The 21844-nt window shown below is 38.6% G+C and overlaps 1 protein-coding gene across 1 annotated transcript; it reads right to left on the bottom strand.

Annotated features, from left to right (window-relative positions):
• Nucleotides 1-263: 263 nt before the first annotated feature.
• ACAD9 (acyl-CoA dehydrogenase family member 9) lies at nucleotides 264-20682 on the bottom strand. The gene is made up of 18 exons (XM_084292590.1): nucleotides 20467-20682; nucleotides 19709-19802; nucleotides 17149-17250; nucleotides 14489-14595; nucleotides 13060-13160; nucleotides 11859-11937; nucleotides 10883-11057; nucleotides 10226-10299; nucleotides 8675-8750; nucleotides 7908-7978; nucleotides 7415-7534; nucleotides 6636-6764; nucleotides 5509-5588; nucleotides 4809-4935; nucleotides 3010-3087; nucleotides 2071-2199; nucleotides 929-1001; nucleotides 264-558 (listed from the first exon to the last, which is right to left on the bottom strand). Exons 1-18 carry the CDS (start codon nucleotides 20590-20592, stop codon nucleotides 458-460), a joined length of 1842 nt encoding a protein of 613 aa, XP_084148716.1. The 5' UTR covers nucleotides 20593-20682; the 3' UTR covers nucleotides 264-457.
• Nucleotides 20683-21844: the final 1162 nt, after the last annotated feature.

Here is a 21844-nt window from a genome sequence, read left to right as displayed (position 1 = left end):
TTGGAGAGACTCAAAGCTTGCCTGGACATGGCAATGCTGATTGCACTTGGCCCTGCTGTTTACACTGCATTGGGCAAGTTGACTTCCCTAAGTCCCCTCCAAGCAAAAGTCATAAGTAAATGGTCTTCCAGTAAGTAGGTGATTTAAGCTTAAAGATGAAAATAAAATAAAAAAATAATCACCTTCCAGGAAAAACATATTTCAATCTGAATCTCAACTGCTTTTATTTACCATCAAAAGAAACAGACATAAATCTAATGAGATAATTTGAGAATTAAATAAAATTTATTTATCCTCTTTATATGAAGTTGGTTTTAGTTTTATTTTACACAGATACAGCTGGTTACATTTGGTAAACTCATGAAAAAGTTACTTTTAAGGTGTCAAATACTTGAGTTACAGAAAATTAGTTGCTGTTTATTTTACATTCATCAGTAATTTGCTGTCAGTGAAGTAATCAGAATGTCCTGTCCAGTGGATGTGAACAGGTATAGGCTCTCTTTTCCAGCACATGCTTTGCAGCTTTTTTAATACAGTCATCCAAATTTTCCTCTGCATCTAAGGAAAAGCAAAAGGAAAGATAACTTAAGTACAGTATACTGCTTTTCTAATTTTCTTTTAAAAAGGATTTTAAGAGACAAGTATCTAAACTTCAGTGGCAGAAAATTTCAGCATCTTCTAAAAAGATTCTGATTATCGCAGACTGAATCTTTCACAGTACAAGTATCTAAATGATTACCTAGAGACGAATAGGTCAAATACCTGATTGTTAGCTAATGTATTCTTTACAGGAGAATTTGTTACTGATAGATCCTGTTTTCCTCCTTGCTGTGGAAAATTCTGTTAGTCATATCAAAAATACCCACTTTTGCTTAGATAAAAAGCTGTAAGAGCACAAAAAATACTTTATATATTTTATAGAGCTTACATTTTTGTAATTGAGCCATGGTGTAATTATTCTTGAAATATGCTTCTGTGCAGAAGATATTTGTAAGCAGCACCTGAGAAAGAGTAGCAAAACTCAATTAAAAACTACTAAATGAACAAACTTATGCAGTAAAAATATTTTAGCTTCTGAATCTTTGGTTTTGTATCTCTGATATGCAGCCCTGTAAGATAATAATTTATGCTTAGTTGTTATTTATTTCCCACAGCTACTGAGTCTCAGAGTTGGGATGACCTCACTCAAAACTGATGAAAAGACACGTGGTAGTAAATCCAGAAGGGGCACATGCACACAAAATCTGAAGTAAGTCTCCAGACCACTGAAGACTGAGGTTTAATCGGTCTGATTTTTTTTTTCACACTTAATTGTAGCAAATTTACTTGTCATGTAGCAGAATTGTTAACATGAAATTTTAAATGATCTACCCTAATCACCTGCTGTCAAACTCTTTCCCTTTACTTTCAAGACATTTAGTGACAAAATACTGTTGTTGTTATACATTATTACTAATGATAAAGCATTTTTAGAAAGCATTTTGGAAGAACAGCATGGTATTAGCAGGTTTAAGAGAACATGCAAATTCAGAATTCATTCATCGATGTATGTTAAAATATTTTAAATACTTGGACAACATTACAGCTCACATGACAGGTAATTGGTGTCGTTACTGCACTCTTGCACCATTAGTTTTGAAACAAATTGGTACAATATCAGGTTTAAAGGAGAGTTTGCTGCAATAGATACAAATTCCTAACATACAGTGTGTAGTTTTAGTGTAATGAAAGCTATTTGTCACTGCAATTTTGCAAAGTCTGAGTCATTATCATGCACTGTCTGATAGTTTAGTACACTTTTAGAACAGCATTGTGCTTGTGCAGCAAAGAAGGCAACAAGCATCTTTCAGAGTTGAGGGGAAAGTTGGCTAGTCAAGACAAGCAGCTGGTTAGAGACTTGTAAAATGTATGCAGGCTGTAACGTTTCAGGGCAAGGTCTGAAGATACGCAGTGCCTCTTACAACAAAAAATATAACGAGGCAGAATAGCAATAAATTCTGTTTTGTTAAGGTAGATGATGCACGGAGTGTAGCTGATAAATGGGTATGACTGCTATTAAAGTACACTTACTTCATGGTCGTGATTTCTCAGGCCAATACTGATAGACCGGCTGGCTCTGGATATAGTTGCTGTCATTGCATATAGATTAATAACTACATCTGCCACTCTCTTCAGAACCAACTGCTCATCCACTATTGTCTATAAGAATAAAAATGATTAACTTGCAGACTTCAATCAAATCATTTTTTCCATAGTTTGTATTTATGTTCATCCTTATTTAGTATAGACAGGTAAGTTGTTACATTGATTTTCTACCCCTACGAAGTCAGTAATTTACAAATTAACTATGTTCTACCTTTTACAGCCTTTGCAGCTAGCAGTAAAATTGTTGTGTCTTGAAACCATTTTGTTAAACACCAAAATCACTGAAATTCAAGTACCAAAATATGAAGTCTACTCAAAAAAAAAAAAAATCTGTCCATGCTCCATGGTGTAGTCTGATAAGCATTCTCAAAACACATCTGAAAAAAACACTCAAAAATCCAGGGTATCCTAAGTTTGGCTTCTCCTATTTAACTAAACCACTTTTAATGGCATAATTATAGATTCACATGCTCTAGAATATTAATGAATAAGCATAATTCAAATTGTGCTGGTATAGCTCTTCATTTGGGAAAGTGGAAATGGCTTCCACTGACTGCTTGCATACAACAAAGTACTTAAAGTACTTAAATAGTCACTGCAGCAGGCAGGATTTGTGGCAACAGAGATAGAAGAAAACAGCTAATTCACAGAGACTTTTTTTTTAAACAAAACAAAAACAAGGTAAATTGTCCATTACAGAATTTCAGTATTTTTTTTAATAGTCAATGGAAACCAGGTGTGTAAAGGAAATCCTATCCCATGTCATATCAACACAGTCCAGTCTAGATTCTAGTGAGGCCAACGTGGTTGAAGAAAAACTCAAAGATACAACTTGAAGATAACAGAAAAAAAAACTACTGATACCTTGCCAAACCTACTTAGTAGGCCTCTCACTGTATTTCCAAAATAATAAACGTTTTCCTCGAGTTTCTTGCCACTTTCCTATAAAACAGAATATACGTATTTAAGATATTCCACACATTTAAACAATTTCATCAGGTTAAAAGACAAACAAACAAAAAACCAAATCCAACTATAAAAAGGGACGTTTCCCAACAAGCATACATGGCAAAGCATATACTGGAAAGTATGAGCTTCTCCTATGCTGCCCAGCCCATAAACCAAAATCTTGACGTGGATGAGCCTACCTGCTGCATGAGGAAGTAGTTACTCTGCCTGCACAGTGATCAGAACAAAGGAATAAAGGAATCTGAGCAACCAACAGGCAATGCAATGCTGAAGAAATCCCTAGATGTGTGTGCCCCAACACAAGAAAGACACCTTTCCCCTCAAACATGGAAGTTCAATTTTCTGCTAAAGGTAATGATGCCAACTTCTAGTCAGTGACTAGAATTTCCATTTAAGTCGATCTTAAATCATTTGGTATCTTCTCACCTACAAAGGAGAGAAAGTTTGCCTATGTACATAAAAGGAATGGGATTAAAAAATATTGAATCTTTTCTGAGGAGAAAACCACTGCTTAGCTGCATTTGTGTTATCTTGAAAGCCAAAACCAGCCAGAATTTTCTCTTGGCAAGTACTGTGTTCTTAATATTCACCCCACTGAAAGCCAGTTAAAGCACCTTTCTTTTGCTATAAAACAGGCATTTAAAATGTTCTGGCTTTTACTTCAGTAACTTTTCAATACAGTCTTCTTTATGCTTATGCAAATAATAATCCGACAGATATCTTCCACGTGTTCTGCACAACAACCCTAATTCTCATTTTACATGCTGCAGGTCACAAAAGCCCTGAAAATGAAGGTTATGTGGTACTATTGGATGAATTCATCAGTATTTTCAAATTCTGGTCGTAAGGAGTTAGAAAAAAATTCCAGTGTCGTATCTGGCTTTTATTAATACTTAAATGCAATTAATTCATTATGATGATTCTTGTAATCTGAACATAAGTATGTGGGTTTGAGGTATTCAGAAGAAGTTCCAATCTAGCGTATCAGGTAGGTCAGCATCACTATAGTTAAACTAACTGACACGTGTACACTGGAGGCACTGCAGAACACGATGTATTTACCCGAAGGAGTATGCTGTTGAGCTTCCTTATGTGCACAGAATACTACTAGCAAATCCTAGTGAATCCTCTTACCTGTGTGCCTGAAATAGCTGACCTAGAGGACACGTATATTGCAAAATACCATTTTGTTACGGTTCTTCAGAACACTAAAAACATCATAGGAAGAACACACCTTATACTTTTTTTCTAACAAAAGAAACAGAAGTACCTTTTTACTTCTCTGCCCTAAGAATTGATTACGCAAGTATATATGTAGTTCACCAAAACTGTATTACTATTAAACAGGAAAAGAAAGAAGCAGCTTTGTATCTTGTAACTGAGCTTATTATGTACAGCAGCAACCAACCATTACAAGGAATGACTTCAATACTGTGAAGAGTCAACTTATATAAACTACTTAAAATAGATCTAAACCTGGATTTGGTATAAATACAGAGTTATAACATTCAAGTCGTCATCCCTGAAATAATGTAAAAATCTGCTTAAGTTTGTAAATCTCACGTAAGCATATACTTTGTCTTGCATAAACAGGCTACAAAGTTGTGACAAGCAGCAAAGGGAATCAAACATGAAAGACCAGTGCCTGGCTCTTATCAAGGAGTGTTGTGTTCCTGCCTCTCCCACCCCTTTACCTGGAGGCTGGGATGCACCAGGCCACGGTCACCAGCTAGCCCAAAGTCCACTTTTCTACCCATCGAGTCCCGTAGTTTGTTTAGAAACTCCTCGAGCGCCACTCCTACATTTCCTTTCTTGATTTCTCTAAAATGTTGGGTAAACAACAGCTGTTAAAATATATTTGCTGGTTTGCAAGGGAAGTTTCAGGTGGTTCAGATAACCAATTGAAATTTTAAAGACATTACCAAAACATCTACAGTTTATCTAGCATGATGTTGTTTGGTCCATTTTATCATGAAGTCTGGAGAACAACTATACAGCCTTAAAAGTATACAACATGGTTCACACCCAGTTCCTTTCAACAGTACAATAAATTAGAGAGAGACCAGTATATACACTCGAGAGGTATGCTATAGCTGCCTTTCCAGTAACACTTCCTTATAAAATCTTAAGTCATGCAATTTTAATTACTGGTCTTGTAAGGAGGTATTTTATACAAGCTGGCCTTAGAAGGTAAGACACAATTGGCCAAGATTCCTAAACACATAAAACATTGTCAATTAAAGAGGAAAAAAAAAGACCCCTATGCATTGAACTGCCTTTAGACGATATATTTAGGAATACAGCAGTTTTTTTCCTACAGTTTCCCCCTTATCTATGGCTTAGCAATTATCAGTCTAAGTCAATAAAAACTATTAGCAATAAAAAAGAACATACTTAATTTTTTCAGTTAAGATTTTGCCTGCATATTGCATACCCGTCAAAGCAATATACAGTCGCAGAATTTCATTTGTGCCCTGTAAGAAAACATAATACATACTGAAATCAGTATCAAGTACAAAATATTTTTAGTATTTCAAAAAAAATAGATATGCTGTGCTAGTATTTTTATGCATATTTTTGTTTCAAAATTGCTTTCAGTAAATAACTTACATGCTCTGCTTTTCCTTGAGGTTAGAGGAGGTATGGCTGCAGAGGGTATAGACACTGGAAGCAGGCAACAAAAACTAAACACTTTTTTTTTTTTTTTTTTAGGACTATGTACAGTCTTAAAGAGAGGTTCTTTTGCTAACCACTTACTTACCTAAGGCTTACAATATTAATGAACATTTTCTGAACATTTTCCAAGCAGGTCTGCTGGCCTGTCTTCCTTTTCTAATGTTCCATTGTTTTAGTTAATACCAAAAAGTACTCTTCCTCCATCCATACATGCTTACTGTCCTTTCTGTTTTAGCTTGGTTATAAAATGCTGACTTCATTTAGTTGTGAAGATGTCGAGCCTCTCACTATTACACACACATATGTAAAAACAGAAAAGAAACCAGACTAAAAGTGTTTTGATGAAAAAATAAGTTCTGGATTGTTCCAGTAAAGGAACACTTATATGTTCTGTAACTGTAAAACTGCTCAACATGCCTGCTTGGAAAACAAAAGCAAACCAGAAAATAAAGATGAGACTGTACAAATTTGATGTTCTGGAATCCATTATTACACATGGCTGAAAAATAACTTGAAATTGACTCTTCCTTGCTGAAAAAATAATGAAATTGACTCTTCCTTGCTGTGTGAGATAAACATACAAACACTTGCTAGTGTGGGTTCCTAGAGAAGCTCACACTTTGTGGTTAATCTATAAAATCCATCATATCTTAGTTTATTATAGGACAATATTATCTCCAAAGAAAAATTAGCTCTTCAGTGTTATTCAAACTATAGCAGACTTCACAACTAACTGAATGAAGACATATTTAAGTGAGTACTCTGCTGGATTTGTTTCATATCAGGTTCACAGAAGGTGAGCAAGTTAATTGCAATTTATGGTAGAACAGTATATTCATACTTGCCTCAAAAATCAGCAGTATCCTTGTGTCTCTGAGAAAGCGTTCGTAGGGGTAATCCTTCATATAGCCAAGGCCTCCAAGTATTTGCAGTGCTTCACTTACGCAAGCCCAAGCACCTTCAGAGCTGAACACCTGTTGTTGAACAGTATTTTAATCACCATGTTTCACACAGTACACGCAGATGACATAGCTTTGTTACTGTGCCACAAGTGAGACCTTTGGAAGGACTGTGACATTACTGCAACGTCCCCACACCGTAAGGGACCATCACTGGGGGATGAACATCTGTGAGCTCTTCTCAAGGCTGCTTTGCCAGCCAGCAGCATCTGTCTCCTGGCTGACACTGCAGAAATCCCTTAAATAGTGGTGCTCCATCAGAGTGGGCCTGCCTCACTCTGTATTTTGCAACTGATTCTGGGTTTAAACCAGGACTGAAACTCCTTAGCCAGGTCTGCAGCTGGAAACAAAACTGTTAGCACTATTTCCAGCAGCGTGACACTGCATAAAAACAGCACTCAAGAGGACTGCAATATACCAAACCTGTTGTATTCAGGTTTTATTTTCTGTATAGTGACACAAGCTTTGAATCTGAGGTAATCTATAATGTGGGGGAAATGAAAACTAATGTCTTTTTTTAGTTCTTAAATCTAGCTGAAGTGTCTGTATTTATGTCTGTAAGAAATACCCGAGCCTCTAAGCAATTTGTAATGTAGACTGCAAAACAGGAAAGGTGTTAGTCTGCATTAGCTTAAAGCCATAGGCAAGTTTTTCAATAACATTACCTTGACCATGGCTGCCTCCACAGAGCAATCTGGAAACCCTGGCCTGTCCATCATTCCTGCAGTGAGGTAAGCCATACTCTCCATTACGTATGCTTTCACAGCCATAAAACAAAACTTCTCCTGTCAAATAGTGGTGAGAGGGTTTATACATTGATTCAGATACAGAAATGCATAGCTAAGTCTGCAATAACTTTGAAACTGAAGAGTATAACTGCAGTTTTTATACATTTAATAAAATAATGTTTAATAAAAAGTGCTACTGCAAAACAATCATGACAATGCTTAAAAAAAATACTTTGCATGTTTATCATTCAATTAAAATCATTTAAAAGATCAGCATACAGAAGTCTGCACTAAAACATATATCAATTCAATACCTCCAGCAATTTTTTAAACCAGTACAGCCAAAAGAACCTCAACATAATCTACATCCTAGCACTAGACAAAACAAAGCACAGACATTTAGGTTTTCTTTTTTTTTTTTTTTAATTACCTGAATTAATCCAAATTCACTCAGTTTCTTATTGAATTGTTTCCTGGTACACGCATACTCTGCTGTCATTTCTTTAAAAAGAAAATAAAAAAAAAATCCATCTCAGAACAGCACAACTGTTACTGTGACATCTCATGCCTGCTGTACATAGCGTTCTATGGCCTGACCAACCCCTACTGCTTCAGCAATGTGAAAAGCACCCTGAGAATGACAGTGCTGCTCAAGTCTGGGAATACTGTGCCAAAGGCTTTACAACACAAGTCTAAGGTGTAAACCTGTATTCTTGTGGGAAGCATGTTTTAGTGCTAATAATTTGCTTTTTTGTGAGAGACGCCTGTTAGTATTTTGGGTAACTGTTGGTATAAGACAATTTTATTACCTGTTACTGTATGCAAGCTTTGAGCCAATTTGAAGTTTTAAAGGACTCTATAGGATCTAAAAGCAGCACTACATACGCTGTTCACTTATTGAGAATACATGTATTTTACTGCAGAATGAATTTAACAGACGCAAGAGCTTTACAATGTATCAACTGAAATCTTCAGTGTTTTACAGGTTTTTAATCACAATGTTTAACAAGAAAATCTAGTATTTCAAAGATGTCAAAGCATGTTATGACTAACAGTGATGTTATAATCAAGACTAGTGTTACTATTTTGAATGAATACTGTTAAATACCTTATGAAAATCAGTTGTTCTCTCTCTCTCTTTTTTTTTTTTTTTTTTTTGCATAGCATCCAGCAATCCAAAACACCCAATTCACCTACCTATCAATTTTTTAATCATTCCAGCAGAGGCACTGCCCATGCTAAATCTTCCACTGTTTAGGATATTCATGGCAACCTGTGAAAAAAAATGAACATTTTTTTTAGGCTGTGTTGTTTCCACAAAACTTTTACTGCTGTCTAGCTTCATGTTTTTAGTGCTTTTCCTGGATTTCATTCATCACTGGATTACGCTTCCTATCCTGTGAAACCAGCCCTGCTTCTAGTCAGTGCAGCATTCAGCATCCCAACAGAAATGCTTTAGAACTAAGCATTTAAGACAATCTACTACATCCAATTCATACCTGAAGTAGTTTCCTGGTACTGATGATCCACTGAATCATTACTCGGTTCTATCTCTACATCCAACAGTCCCACCTTAGTCTTACTCTTATCTATGCCAGCCATACGTGGACAGACTGTAACAGCCATCGAAAAAGCTAGTAAAACTAACTCATTCTTTTCAAATAGTAATCTTGGAGCAAAATAAAGAACCTCCTACCTACAGAAAGCAGAATTTTGGTGAAATAAGATGCTTGGGTACATTCAAATGACATTTTTGGATATATGTCTGTATGCTTGTTTTAAACAATCATTCACCATCAAAATTCTGCTGAGTCTTCCAGCAACATACACGAAAAGGGAATGAGAGCGAAAGGTGTACAAATACAGCTCCACAGTGCACACAAATAGATTTTTAAGTTTAGTGTTGCTGGTTTTTTCTTTTAACAAAGAAAACATGGGTGACCTAGTTCAAAGAGAACTTAAGAGTCTTCGAAGAGTCTTAAGGACTCCAGCGAAAAGTCACTGTTCCTACCTCTCAACTTGTGGTAATTCCATGGAGAACAAACTGTTAAAATTACCTTTTCATATGTTTATTACATCAAAGGAAATTATTCTATTTAGTATTTCAATCTGGAGCTGCCTGCTATTGAAGGCGTAGGAAAACTCAGGACCATTAAGAACAGCTTTGCAACTCATACTTGGAGAAAGGTTACAACAGCAAAGTGAACAGTGTTAAGAAATGCTTCGCATTTCTGTGGTGCAATGCGGAGGAACCAGTGCCAGCCTTCCAGTGACCTCCCAGTTTTTCTTGTGCTATAATCTGATCCTGGGAAACCACCTGACAGGTCTGGACTTTGCTCAAACCATTTCCTGCTACAGTCTTTTCTCTCCTTTTCTACACAGTCCACAATTCTGGTTGTAGAAATAGAGAAGAGTTTAGTTCAGAAGTTCTGTTGAAAAAAATCCTCCCTTTTCAGAAGAGAACAGTATGTTTCCTATACCATGAAAAGCATCTTAAAAAGCCAAGCAAATAACAGAATCTGCTTTACAATTTTATCAAGAAATAAATATGAACCTGAACTTACGGCATGCTCATGCGCTATGTTCTGGTGAAACCAGCTAATACAAAGCACATAAGGTAAACTGAGAAGTCTTTCCCCCGGTGTTCTTCAGCTTGGCAGTGTTGATACTACCCATAAGGAAACTTCAGTACAGTTCAGAAAGAATAGATTTCCTTCAGACTTTTAAAAATTATTATTTCCTGCTTACCTTAAATCCTCCTCCTACTTCTCCAATTACATTCTCTATAGGCACTTTTGTATTTTCAAAATGTACTTCACAGGCTGAAACACAGAGTAAATTGCTGTTCAATTACGATGTAAAAATATTTAAAATACATTCTGGAACATAACTGACTTTTATAACAACAACAAAAAAAAGTTTTCCTAATGCACTGTGAATGACAGAATTATGGTAACTTCCAAAGGAGTTGAGATTTGGGAAAAGACTGTGGTTTACATCAATTACTGATGTGAAATATTCAAAATACAATTAATGCACATTGTATAAACAGAGAACTGCAGTTTTGACTTTTATGGAACTGATACAGCAATCAAGTTCAAATGATAGATTGTGAAAAACTGCAATCATCTGTAAGAGAAAACTTAATTCTAAATTAAAGCTACGTGGTTGCTTCATCTTCTGAGTTATTTCTTTTACTGCATGAAAGTGCAGCTTCAGGTGTCCATAAATACAGATTTATTAATTCAGAGCTGGCATTAGGAAGGACTCCGAAGAAAAGCTAGGTAAAGAAACATGAAACTTATATGGAAAAGACTAATTTGCCTTTGAAATCAGATAACCTAAAGAAATTAAAACATTAAAATATTAAAACAATTTCTATTAACAATTTTAAATGATTCTTACTATTGGATCCTCGAATGCCTAGCTTATCCTCAGGCTTCCCATGTGTGACTCCGCCAAAATCTCGCTCTACGATGAAAGCGGTAATTTTATCTTTTACTTGTCCATCTTTATCAACAACCTCTGTCCTAGCAAATACTGTGAAAACACTCGCAAGGCCACCGTTTGATATCCAAACCTGTTTTGTGAGAAAAAAGAAAAATATTTGTTCTGATTTTGTAACCACTGTTCTCAAGTGGTTAAAAAAGAGGTTCAATTAAATTAAGATCTGGTGCATTTTCACAAAAGCTTGTGCATCCTGTCACTTGTGCATGCGAGGGGTACAAGGGCCTCTACATCCACTGCCCAATATAATTTCACCTTTGATGAAAAATACTACAAAGCAGGCCACAGGTTGCATCTCTTCACATCATAGACAAGTATATCAATAACAGATCAAGTCCTCAGGAGTATCAAACAGCGTTGTATCCAGTACATCGTGTATCTTCAAGAGCGTATTCTGACAGTTGCTTTTAGCAAGGATGTTCCAAGCTGCACTGTCAACTTTCCTTTCAAAAATACCTAGGAAATCTAGCATGATGAAAAATGAAAAGAGGGGAAAACGTTGTTTCAGGTTTCTCTTCACCTGTGCTGCCGCAGATGAGAGCTAAGTAACCCTCCCTAAAAACCTGCACACTCTGACCTGGGGATAACAGAGAAGGAACTTAAGAGGATCTTTTCCTATCTTGCTCACCAGGCGTTCCATCAAAGTCATTCCCTGAGCAGTGTATTTTTCTTTTCTGTTTGGTCCTAAACCAACGAGCTGTCTTTTTAACATGGTCATCCTTCACTAGTTTGGAAATCCCAAAAGCCTGACACAGTTACCAAGCTAGAGTCCTACCTAGTAAAACTAATGAATTATAATGCTGCAAAAGACAAAAGTGCTTTCTATAAGCTTGTAACAGAAGAACCGTAGTACTTCCACTCTGTGAGTGGATACCTTGGAGCCATTTAGTAAGAAGTGCTTCCCATCTTCGCTGAGAGTTGCTCTTGTCTGGATGGATGCAGCATCACTTCCACTAAAAGCCAAACAAGTGTTTGGTTAGTGTTTAAAGAAAGAAATATGCTCTAAAAAACAGAACTATATTTTTTCCCTCTTCCCATCCTTTAAAAAAAGAGTCTTCACAGTTGCATTAAAAAGTACTATAAAAATTTTAGTTCTTTAGTAATAAGGAAACTTATTAGATTCAATAGTTCTGATGAAATCTACTTAAATTACCCTGCAGGGCCATTTCTGCTGATTAACATGTATGTTATCAATCTTATGACCTGACCCAAGTGTTCAGAATGCCATACAAGTAACTCTGTCGAGCTACACTTGGCGCTATTTGACCATACACCAAATGTTATCCTAAATCACAATCAAGTTTAAAACTCTACTCTAGTTGTATATCTTAAGGGAAAAAAGGTTCAACAGAAATTAAAAATAAACGAACCTGTGACAGTATTTATCAGTGAGCATTTGGGCACATCACATACTTTCCATGGGAGCAGAATTAGATGTTCAATTACAACAAAGCAATTAAAGTTTATGTTCTGTGATTGAAAGTTCAAGCACTCTCTTCAATCATCACCTTATTACGTAACTAAGTGCATAATTATCTCCCCCTTGAAGCAAGTTTCCTCTTGCACAAATTAAAATGCCACAATGGCTCACTTTGGGCTTTCAGCTGAAGACAGTTGCTGAGTTCTTGACACACCAAGATCTCGCCTGATTCTTTAACAGGGCCAGAGTTCTAAAATTCAGCTCTAAAAACAACTGTTTCTGTGTGCTACAACTAGCACCTAGGGAGATATGGCATAAAGTATCCTTTTAATTTATATTCAGCAATGCCAGAAATTAAGTGGATGGATAGCTGAGATGGGAACAACTGTGAGAATTAATGCAGCTAAAATCAAACACCAGTTAGTGAATTCATGAACACTGCCATGAGCACAATGCGTGATTTTAAAAATAGCTATTGACATATACACTGAGGACACAGGCGCAAAACAGTAAATATTTAATGCAGTAACCAAACAACCAATGCAACAAAGACAATAAAAAATACCATTTTAGTACTGGCTTTCTGACGCACCCTTTTAATTAATTAATTAATTTATTTATTTTTACAAATTTGCCATAATTACAAAACCAGTACCTTCCAGGTTCAGTGAGACAAAAAGCTGCAATGTGCTCCCCAGATGCCAGTTTCGGCAAGTACTTTGCTTTCTGTTCATCAGTGCCAGCAATGAGAATCCCCTAAACAATTAATAGAAAACTTTTCAGCATTGAACTGTGTGAAAGGAAGCCGACAAACTTTGACAAGTTCAGGAAGCTTAATTTGCAAATTATATGGTACTACAAGGTAATATTTAAAGAGTTTAAGAAACAATTATTATTTTTATATATATATATATATATATATAATATATATATAGTATATAATATATATATATAGTTATTTATATATATAGACAATGTTTTAATTTGTATACATAATATATATAACATATTTATATAATCCTATATATATAACAATATTTATTATTATTATTTAACTGACTTTAAAATATGTCAAAGTTATCTATTGTTAAGACTGCCTTCCAGGGGAGGTGTCACTATACTTATGCTGTAAGTGAAGATTTAATTGTTGCTTGGAAAGGCACAAGCACTGAGACAGTGTTCCATAATTTGTTATACCTTCATTATGACTTTATGTGAATCAAGAGCATCAATTTTAAAAGCTCTTAATTGGAGAACAGAACACATGATTTGCCTAATTTCTCAATTATTTCATTATAAAGGCATTCAACTTTTTTTTTTTTCCTGAGTGTACTTATTTTAATTATCTCTGATTGTACAGAGCTGTATTTACTTTCTAAACAGGGGACTTCTTATGATTAAATAGCTAAGATACAAGTACTCAGCATATTTAGGAAGGATTAACCACAACTGACCCAAACTGGCCACAGCAAGAGGAACAGTCGTCACAGCTTACACTACAGTCCTCATTAGAACACTTTACAGATCAGGTCAGCTCAGTATCCCCCTTCTACAGATGGGGAAGCAAAGTGAGGAATAAACACTTGATGTTAATTAACATTATCCACTCAATTCCAAGAATAATGTTTTTGTTATTATAAAGACCTTTGTGCTATTTCAAGCTTCAGAATACTACTACCCAGCCACCATAAAGTTGTTACGAGTTAGATTCCTCAGGCTATATTATAAAGAAAAATAGTTTAAAATTCATGTGTTGGCTACAACACATTGATTTTGGATATGTTTTCATCTCTTACCCCCCATAATATAATATGCAGCCTCATTCAGCTGGAAAAAGTTGCACCCTTCTGAATTCTCTGCATGACTGCACCACCTTCCTGTAATTTTAGCCCTACTACTGATATTTTACTGTTTTCCATATTTCTTCCAGCTGTTTTTATCAAGCTGGCTCAATTTACAGAACTTGGGACCATTTAATTCTTATTTATTATTAGTCACAACACTCTCACCCTGTACTTAACCAAACTTCACCTCACCTTCTCTATGGCAGATGCAAAGAACTACTTGACATAAAAGAACTCTACCTTCAGCCCAATAGCTTGGTGAGCTGCCAGTGTAACTGCGATGGATCCATCTAGAGAAGTGATTTCTCCCAAGCGTGCATACATGGTATTTGATAGGCCAAGACCACCTGGAACAGATGTGTTTTGTTCTAAGCAGATACTTTAGGATTTAACTTGCCCCTTCCCACCCCAAAAACCCCTTTCAAGTACAGAAATATCAAAAATATAACTGGGGGATGTCTTAGCATAGACTACGTCCACAAAAAAGAACCACACTGCTGCAGTTGTGACAGGAAAACACATTTTAGAAACCGAGAGTTTTTTAATTCTTGAGTTGTGCTGAATTTAGTACTCATCAAAAAGCAGGTCTGTTTGTATTCAAGCACACGTGTGCAACCATAGCAAACACGGCATAATCCAGCAAATGGTAGAAAACAAGCTTGTTTAAACACTCTGCACGTGAAAATGGTAAAAGACTTGGTGTAAAAATTGGTCTATTCTGAATTTCTGTGCTTCCAGCATAAACTAACGTTTTGTGACATCTCTGTGCGATCCTACAAACCCAGACAATTAACCGGTGTGCAGCCTCCCAGCTGCCAGGCTGTAGACCAAGCAGCAGAGGGAGCAGTGCTGGGCATGTCTCAGTCGGGGCAGGCTCTGGCAGCGACACAAAGACAAGCCCAGCAGCGAGGCTGCGCCCAGCTGCAGTGGAAACAGGGCAGAAAAAGACCCGGAACTGACATGGAACAGTTCCCCATGCGGACTTCCAAACAAGTACTAAAGTAGAATAAAATACAACACTTCAAAAGACATTTTTAATCAAAAAATGTGAGTATATCAAGAAACAAACTCAACCCCAGCACCACCTTTCCGTGATCTGCTGCTGCAAATACAGAGACTAATTGTAAGGAGCTTGAACAGAGCAGAAGGATAAATCAAAGTCACATCTGTATGAGTCTAATGTTCAAGGACTTTCTGTTTTCAGCATTAGAAGTCCTGCTCCCCATAGCTTAAGACTATTGTATATATTACTGCTGAACAAACAATTCTATGTAATCAAGAGAATCTTTTGTCCAGGTTAATAATTCTATACTCGACAGTGGCAGAAGTCAGGATAATGAACAAGAGGGAGACAGAGCTCTGGAGCGAGTCCAGTGGAGGCTACAAAGATGATGACGGGCCTGGAGCATCTCTTACAAGGAGAGGCTGAGAGAGCTGGGCCTGGTTAGCCTGGAGAAGGCTGGGTGGGGACCTTATCAGTGTGTATCAATATCTGACACCTTATTTCAGCAGATGTCTCAATGGTGCTACTATTTTCTGCGTGTCAAATAAATAAAAAAGCAAAGCCTCCTCGCTGCCATTCATTCAAATCAGTGCTTCTTACACCCTCTTCTTTCACAGCACCCTTACATTAATTACAAGTCCCACTGTTACTTCTTTAAGAGAGCCACTATTACATGATTTACATTATTACGATTTACAAGAGCTCCATTTTCCCACTGAAGTCCTGCACTTTATAATGCTTCTAACAAATACACCACTACTACAACCCATTAGGAAGAATACCATACCATGAACTATGTACGACTGAAGAATTTTAAAACATGACAGGCACCACCAACAGAAGTACAGCAGGTTTAAACAACAGAAAATGGGAAATAACTTCGTTAGCAGTGTATTAGTTATGGTGCAGTAAAAAAGTAGCTTTATTTAAATAACTGAAATCAGTGCAGCACAGCAACACTAGTTATGTTGCCTAATACAGTAAAACAACATATGAAAAAATGTTATGAAAAACAGGGTATGGCTTTACAGAAAATAAATGCCGAGGTGTGTCTCCAGCTTTATGCAGTATTAGTGCAACTACCAACACAAATACATTGTTTCATACTATTCTCTTCAAAAATTAGGTGTCCTCCCCACTGAAACTAGTGTCTGCAGTTGGGCAAACACAGTTCTGAAGAGAACAACTCAGAAGACAAAGCTGTCTTCTTCAAAAGACAATATGACAATGCGAGGATCTTACTTTACATATTTCATATTAGGTTTTAGTTTCAGTCCCATTTTTAAAATGCATCAGAATAAGATTAGAATTTTCTTAAAAATGCCTTTGCAAGTTTAAGGGGTAATCCACTGAGTAACTCATGTCTTTGACCCCAATTTATACTATAATGTCCTTCAGGACATAAACTTTTTGTTCAGTACTGCACAAGAAGTTTTTATAGAAAAGCTGTACTTTGAATAAGTCATCATTGTACTTTTATACGTTTGTATGGTCAAACATTCCTATCTGTGAATGACAGCTGACAGCTTTGACAGATCAGTTCCATGTTTGAACCTGGTGTAATTTTAGAAATCATCAGCTAGTACTGCAAGTCCCATAAAACATCACGCTACTCTGCTGCATCCAGAAAACAAACAGAAAGGAAAATGCTATGCCGAGGGGAATGTACACCACCTAAATTTAGCTGTCTAACTTAGGTGCCTGAGCTAAGATTATCCATAGCTCCCTGAGGAGCCAGCTGACACCTGTCAGTGCCTGCATCTCTTTGTTCACCAGAGGGGAAGCCTGCGCTCCTGATGTGGACGTCCAGGCCAAATGACTACAGGCAGGATAGTGCGGACACATTTTGCAAGACACAAAAGATACAGATAGTTATTCTTTTTGATCACTTACTCACCATATTCCTCTGGAATCTGCATGCCAAAGAGGCCCAGGTCCCTCAATCCTTTTAAAGTTTCAGGCGGAATTTTTGCATCTTGATCAATCTTCTTGGAGTCCACTGCAGATACAGACGGTTTTACAATTTAAAAACCTTGTTTCTTAATGCAGAAAGAATCGCTGAGACTGCAGTGTTCTCAAATCGGAGCCCAGGTCACTGTGTCTCTGAGTGAGCAGCCCTGTGACCTCTAACCTAAATACCAGTTTGAGAGCCCAGAGCTGAAGAACTGAAATAACCTATTGATAAAGGGGCTGCTGGAGCACTGCACCTCCCCACCGCTGTAATTACCCCGTAGTCTTACTAAAGCATCTTTAGTAAAAAGACACGGCGCCTGTTGCACCAGATACAGATGTACATCTCATCCCCAGCTTCACAAGAGTTGCTCTTTCTAGTGTTTGCTGTTGTTTCAACATCCCCTTGCAGTTTCAAGAGCCTCAAGCCCTAAACGAGCTTCTGCAGGATTACAAGTACATCAGGTTGGTTGGGGCCCCAACCCGTCTGCCTCCCAGCAAGGTGAATTACCGACTTCCTGCACTCTGAACATGACCACTGAGGTAAGTCCTGAACACTCCACCCGAAGTCCCAACTCTGCTTCCAGAAAAAAAAAAGCATTTCCAGAACGCCTCGTCCTTCAGGAGAGGGGTGCTGCAAATTAACCTGAGCCCATCACTTTTCACAATGGCTGTTTTTTAGTCTATTCGTGAAATGAGCTGAAGATGTTAAGAAAAAACTAATTTGTCATGGAACCAACACTCAAGTGTCTCACCTCATGATACCAGGAAAGTCAGAAACAACTGGAAGGTCCCAGGCATATAGATTATGATACGGTGATGACAGATATGGGAAAAGGACTTGAAAATCGGAAAGATTTGATCATTACATCATTATCTCAAACGTTTCTATGTGCACAGCTTGTGGAGAGAATATGGCTGGTTCTGTTTGGTATTTCTAGGATTTTCTTCTGGAGCTATGCCAGGGTTAGGATTAAAAGAAGAACAAAAGTATGTAAACAGACTAATTAAAAAAATTGTGTTCTTATGAGTTACTTAAATTCTTGAGGGATTACCAGAGCAGTTCTGTGTGGTGACAGCGAAAATATACAAGAATCATATTAGGCAGCCAGGGTAGGATGCAAGCTGCAGCAAAAGGACCAGAAGCCATCTTTCCAAAAAGTTCTCAAAAAGAAGTAACTTCTCAGGAGCAATAGCACATTGCTAAAGAAACTTACGTTCACCACAGTTAAATGATGCTGTCATGTCTGTATGAAATGCAACCGAGGGACGCAGCTAAGCATTCTGCTGCACTTCTGACTGAAGTTACTCAGAAAGAAAAGATATCTATAGAAAAGATGTTTTTCCACACTAATTTTTTTTTTTAGATATACCGTATAAGATACTTATCTGTGGCATGTCACCAACTGTTTTGGGGAAGAAAGGCTTTTTTTTTTTTCTTTTTAATGATTTCTTCCTCTATTATGCCCATACAGACCTCTGTCTACAGTGTCTGCAGATCATTAGGCTTTAGAATAACTGCTGGGATAAATCCCCTTATGCAATGCCAACCATATCAAGTTTGTAACTGGTTAGGGCTGCTCTCCTAACCTATTTTTATCCTGTACACATAAATTACCCTGAATAACTAAACAAAAATAGCAATGAAATCAAACAAAGATGAGCAATCCTCCCGTAAATATCATCTTTTTCACTCAATGAATGCTGTTCCCCCAAAAAATGTAATCTACATAAATTCTTAATTTACCATCAGTGAGCAATACTATGTTATTATTGTTAAAATGACCCATATCTCATAAATTGTCACCTGTGACAACCACTGGCTTCTTCATACTCCTGCAGTGTTTGGCAATCTTGACCTAGTAGCTTTGTCAGCAGGAGATCTGAGACAATACTGTTTAACTATCTCAGAAATTGCTGTTTGTAGAAAGCAATTTTCTACAACTGTTCTCGAATTGGCTCATCTGTTGCAGCACTAATAGAAGAAACACCCTGCAACCCTATCTGGAATGCATACAGCTAATATGAGTTTTCCCAGGCAGAATCATTACTCGGTAGCTGAAAAACGATAAATACTTCTGATTTTTCGTAGCTTCTCAAAGATCCTCCATTTATCTCTACAAAGCTTTGTTGAGAACAGGTTCACTACAATACAAGTAAAAAGTTTCACAAAAGAAATACGATACAGTAAGTAGCAAATGGCGATAATACAACCAAGCTAAACAATTTCAAATCCTACCTCTTGGAATTCTTTCACTTCCCTTCTTGTTCTGTATTTTTGTTCATTTTCTTTTGTTTTCAAGATTTATTTATTCTCATCAGCATCCAAGTAGTCTATATGAAAAACCTATGAATCAACATGCCTATAGCATCACCAAGCACTATGACTGGCAACAAACGCATAAAACGACTTAAATTATAACAATAACACACAATTATAACTGCTATGCTTGAATCATTTTGCAGTCGCTGAATCACTTGCACACATAAGAAACTAATATCTGTACCTTCCTCAGTGAAGAATTTTTCTACAGGTCCTACAAACTGGTTGATCTCCTGTAGCTCTTCATTGCTAATTTCTGGATAAGGGAAAACTTCTTCCTAAAATAACAGACATTAAAAAAATGCATGAATCATGCAACTGGAATTAAAGTCCGAGAACATATGCCTTTCAAATACTAGGTTCTAAAAACTGTGAAAATCTGGATTTGTGAGAAAGGTTCAAAAATGTTATCTGATGAAATGTACAGGATTCAACTACACTGCGCACCCAAACAAACTGGAAGCATTAGAGAGAAAATAAAGAGGTTTTAAGGACTACATGGATGCAAAAATCCTTTATTAACCACGAATTTTGTCGATATAATCCCATTTTGGACTGCGGGTCTGTGCCGCCTGGCATCGCCCCGTGCCACGAGCTCTCCGCGTTGCCCGTCCCGTTTTGAGGAGCAGCGGGGCTCACCCCGGCCCCGGCAGCGCCGGCCGCGTTCCCTCCCGGGGTTATGCCGGGTGCCACCACCAGGCCGGGCACACGCCGCCTGCTTCCAGCCCCGCTCTGCTGCGGCTCGAGGGGGCAGAGGGCGCTGGGCGCGGCGGGGCCCGGGAGGCCGCGGCGCTGCCCCCGTCGCTGCGGGCTGTTCGCCCCCACCCCCACCCGCACCGCCTCACCGGGCCCCGCGCGGCCCCGTCAGCCCCGGGCAGCGCGAGCCGGGCCGCGAGGGGATGGCGGCCGTTGGGCGCGCGCCCCGCGCCCCTCGCCCCTCACCTTGCTGAGCGCGCCCCGGAACAGCTCCTTGGCGAAGGCGGCGCACGGCGCGGCGGTGCGCAGGGGGCGCGCGGCGGCGGGCACGCGCAGCGCGGAGCGCAGGGCGCGCAGCAGGACCCCGCTCATGGCCGCTACCCCGCGGCCTCCCCCCCAGCCGCGCCTCGCCTCACCCGCCCTGCCCGGCAGCCTCCGCGGGGCCGCGCGCGAAGGGGCGGGGCTCGTGCGCAGCCCGTGGGGCGGGAGGGGCCCGATCCGGGACACCGCCCTCAGCCCGCGGCCCCGCCCCGCCTCTCCCCGCCCTCCCCGCTGCCACAGGGCGGCCGTGACCGCAGTGACAGGACCCGGCTGGAAACGCTTCCTTGGAGCCCTTCAGAGGCTGCCTGCACCTCATGGTCACCAGTGCATCCTCTCTGCCCTCAGCTTGTTTCCTGAAGAGACTTTCAAATACTCACAATTTGAGAAACTGACATTTGGACATTGAACAAAAGAATGAGTGTTAAAGGCCCACATGAGACTAATGGAATTCACTTACTTATGACTTGAAAAATGTAAAAACCTGAATGCCGTAATTCAAACAAATTGCCATTTCAGTTGCCTCCCAGATGCTGTACTGCAGCTCAGGAATAGCTCTGAGGGGGCTGAGGGGGAGGGAAGGGGTAAGCATATATATAGTATAGACTATGTACCATATAGTCTATACTATATACACTATACTATATACACTATGCTGTATAGTATTTTACATATATATATATATTATATATATATTTAAATCTGTATGTAGACACATAGTGAGAATCCTCAAACCCGAAGCATTCACAAGCAGATGAGCAATGTGCCGGAGCCCTGTGTGCTAGCAGCCCGGCTAGAGCTGGAGGTGTCACCCAGGGACGTACTGCCGTGCGTCTGGCAAGAGGTAAGAAACATTTCACGCTGTTGGTGAGTCAGCCACACACTGTCAAGTCCAAACACATACAGCACTCTGAGGATACAAACAAAGCTTTACCAAGAAGGGTTTTCCTCTCCAGGCTCCTGACTTCCATTAATTGTAAATATTAATTGGAGAGAAGATGCAAGTCCCTAGTGCTCATTTTGTTACAGCCTCTGAAAGCGTAATGTGACCTGTACCAACTACTTGTCTTTGTATGGAACATGGATACCTTATTTATGAGATGAGCTAGCCCCCTTTGCTAGCCCTCTGCTAAAGGGCTTCACAGCAATAGATAGGAAAGGCTACAGAAGTAGCTATTTCTGTATTTTCTGTAAATAGAAAGAGACCCTGCTTCTCTGTAAGATTACAAAACCTTCATGTTTTCATGGCTATGAATACAGGAGTGCCAACTACCAAAATCCTGAGCTTCTAGTCTCCGCATGTTAG

Source organism: Netta rufina, assembly GCF_964035555.1.
Source record: "Netta rufina genome assembly, chromosome: 10".
Classification (NCBI taxonomy): Eukaryota; Metazoa; Chordata; class Aves; order Anseriformes; family Anatidae; genus Netta; species Netta rufina.
This window is presented reverse-complemented; position numbering and strand designations above follow the sequence as displayed.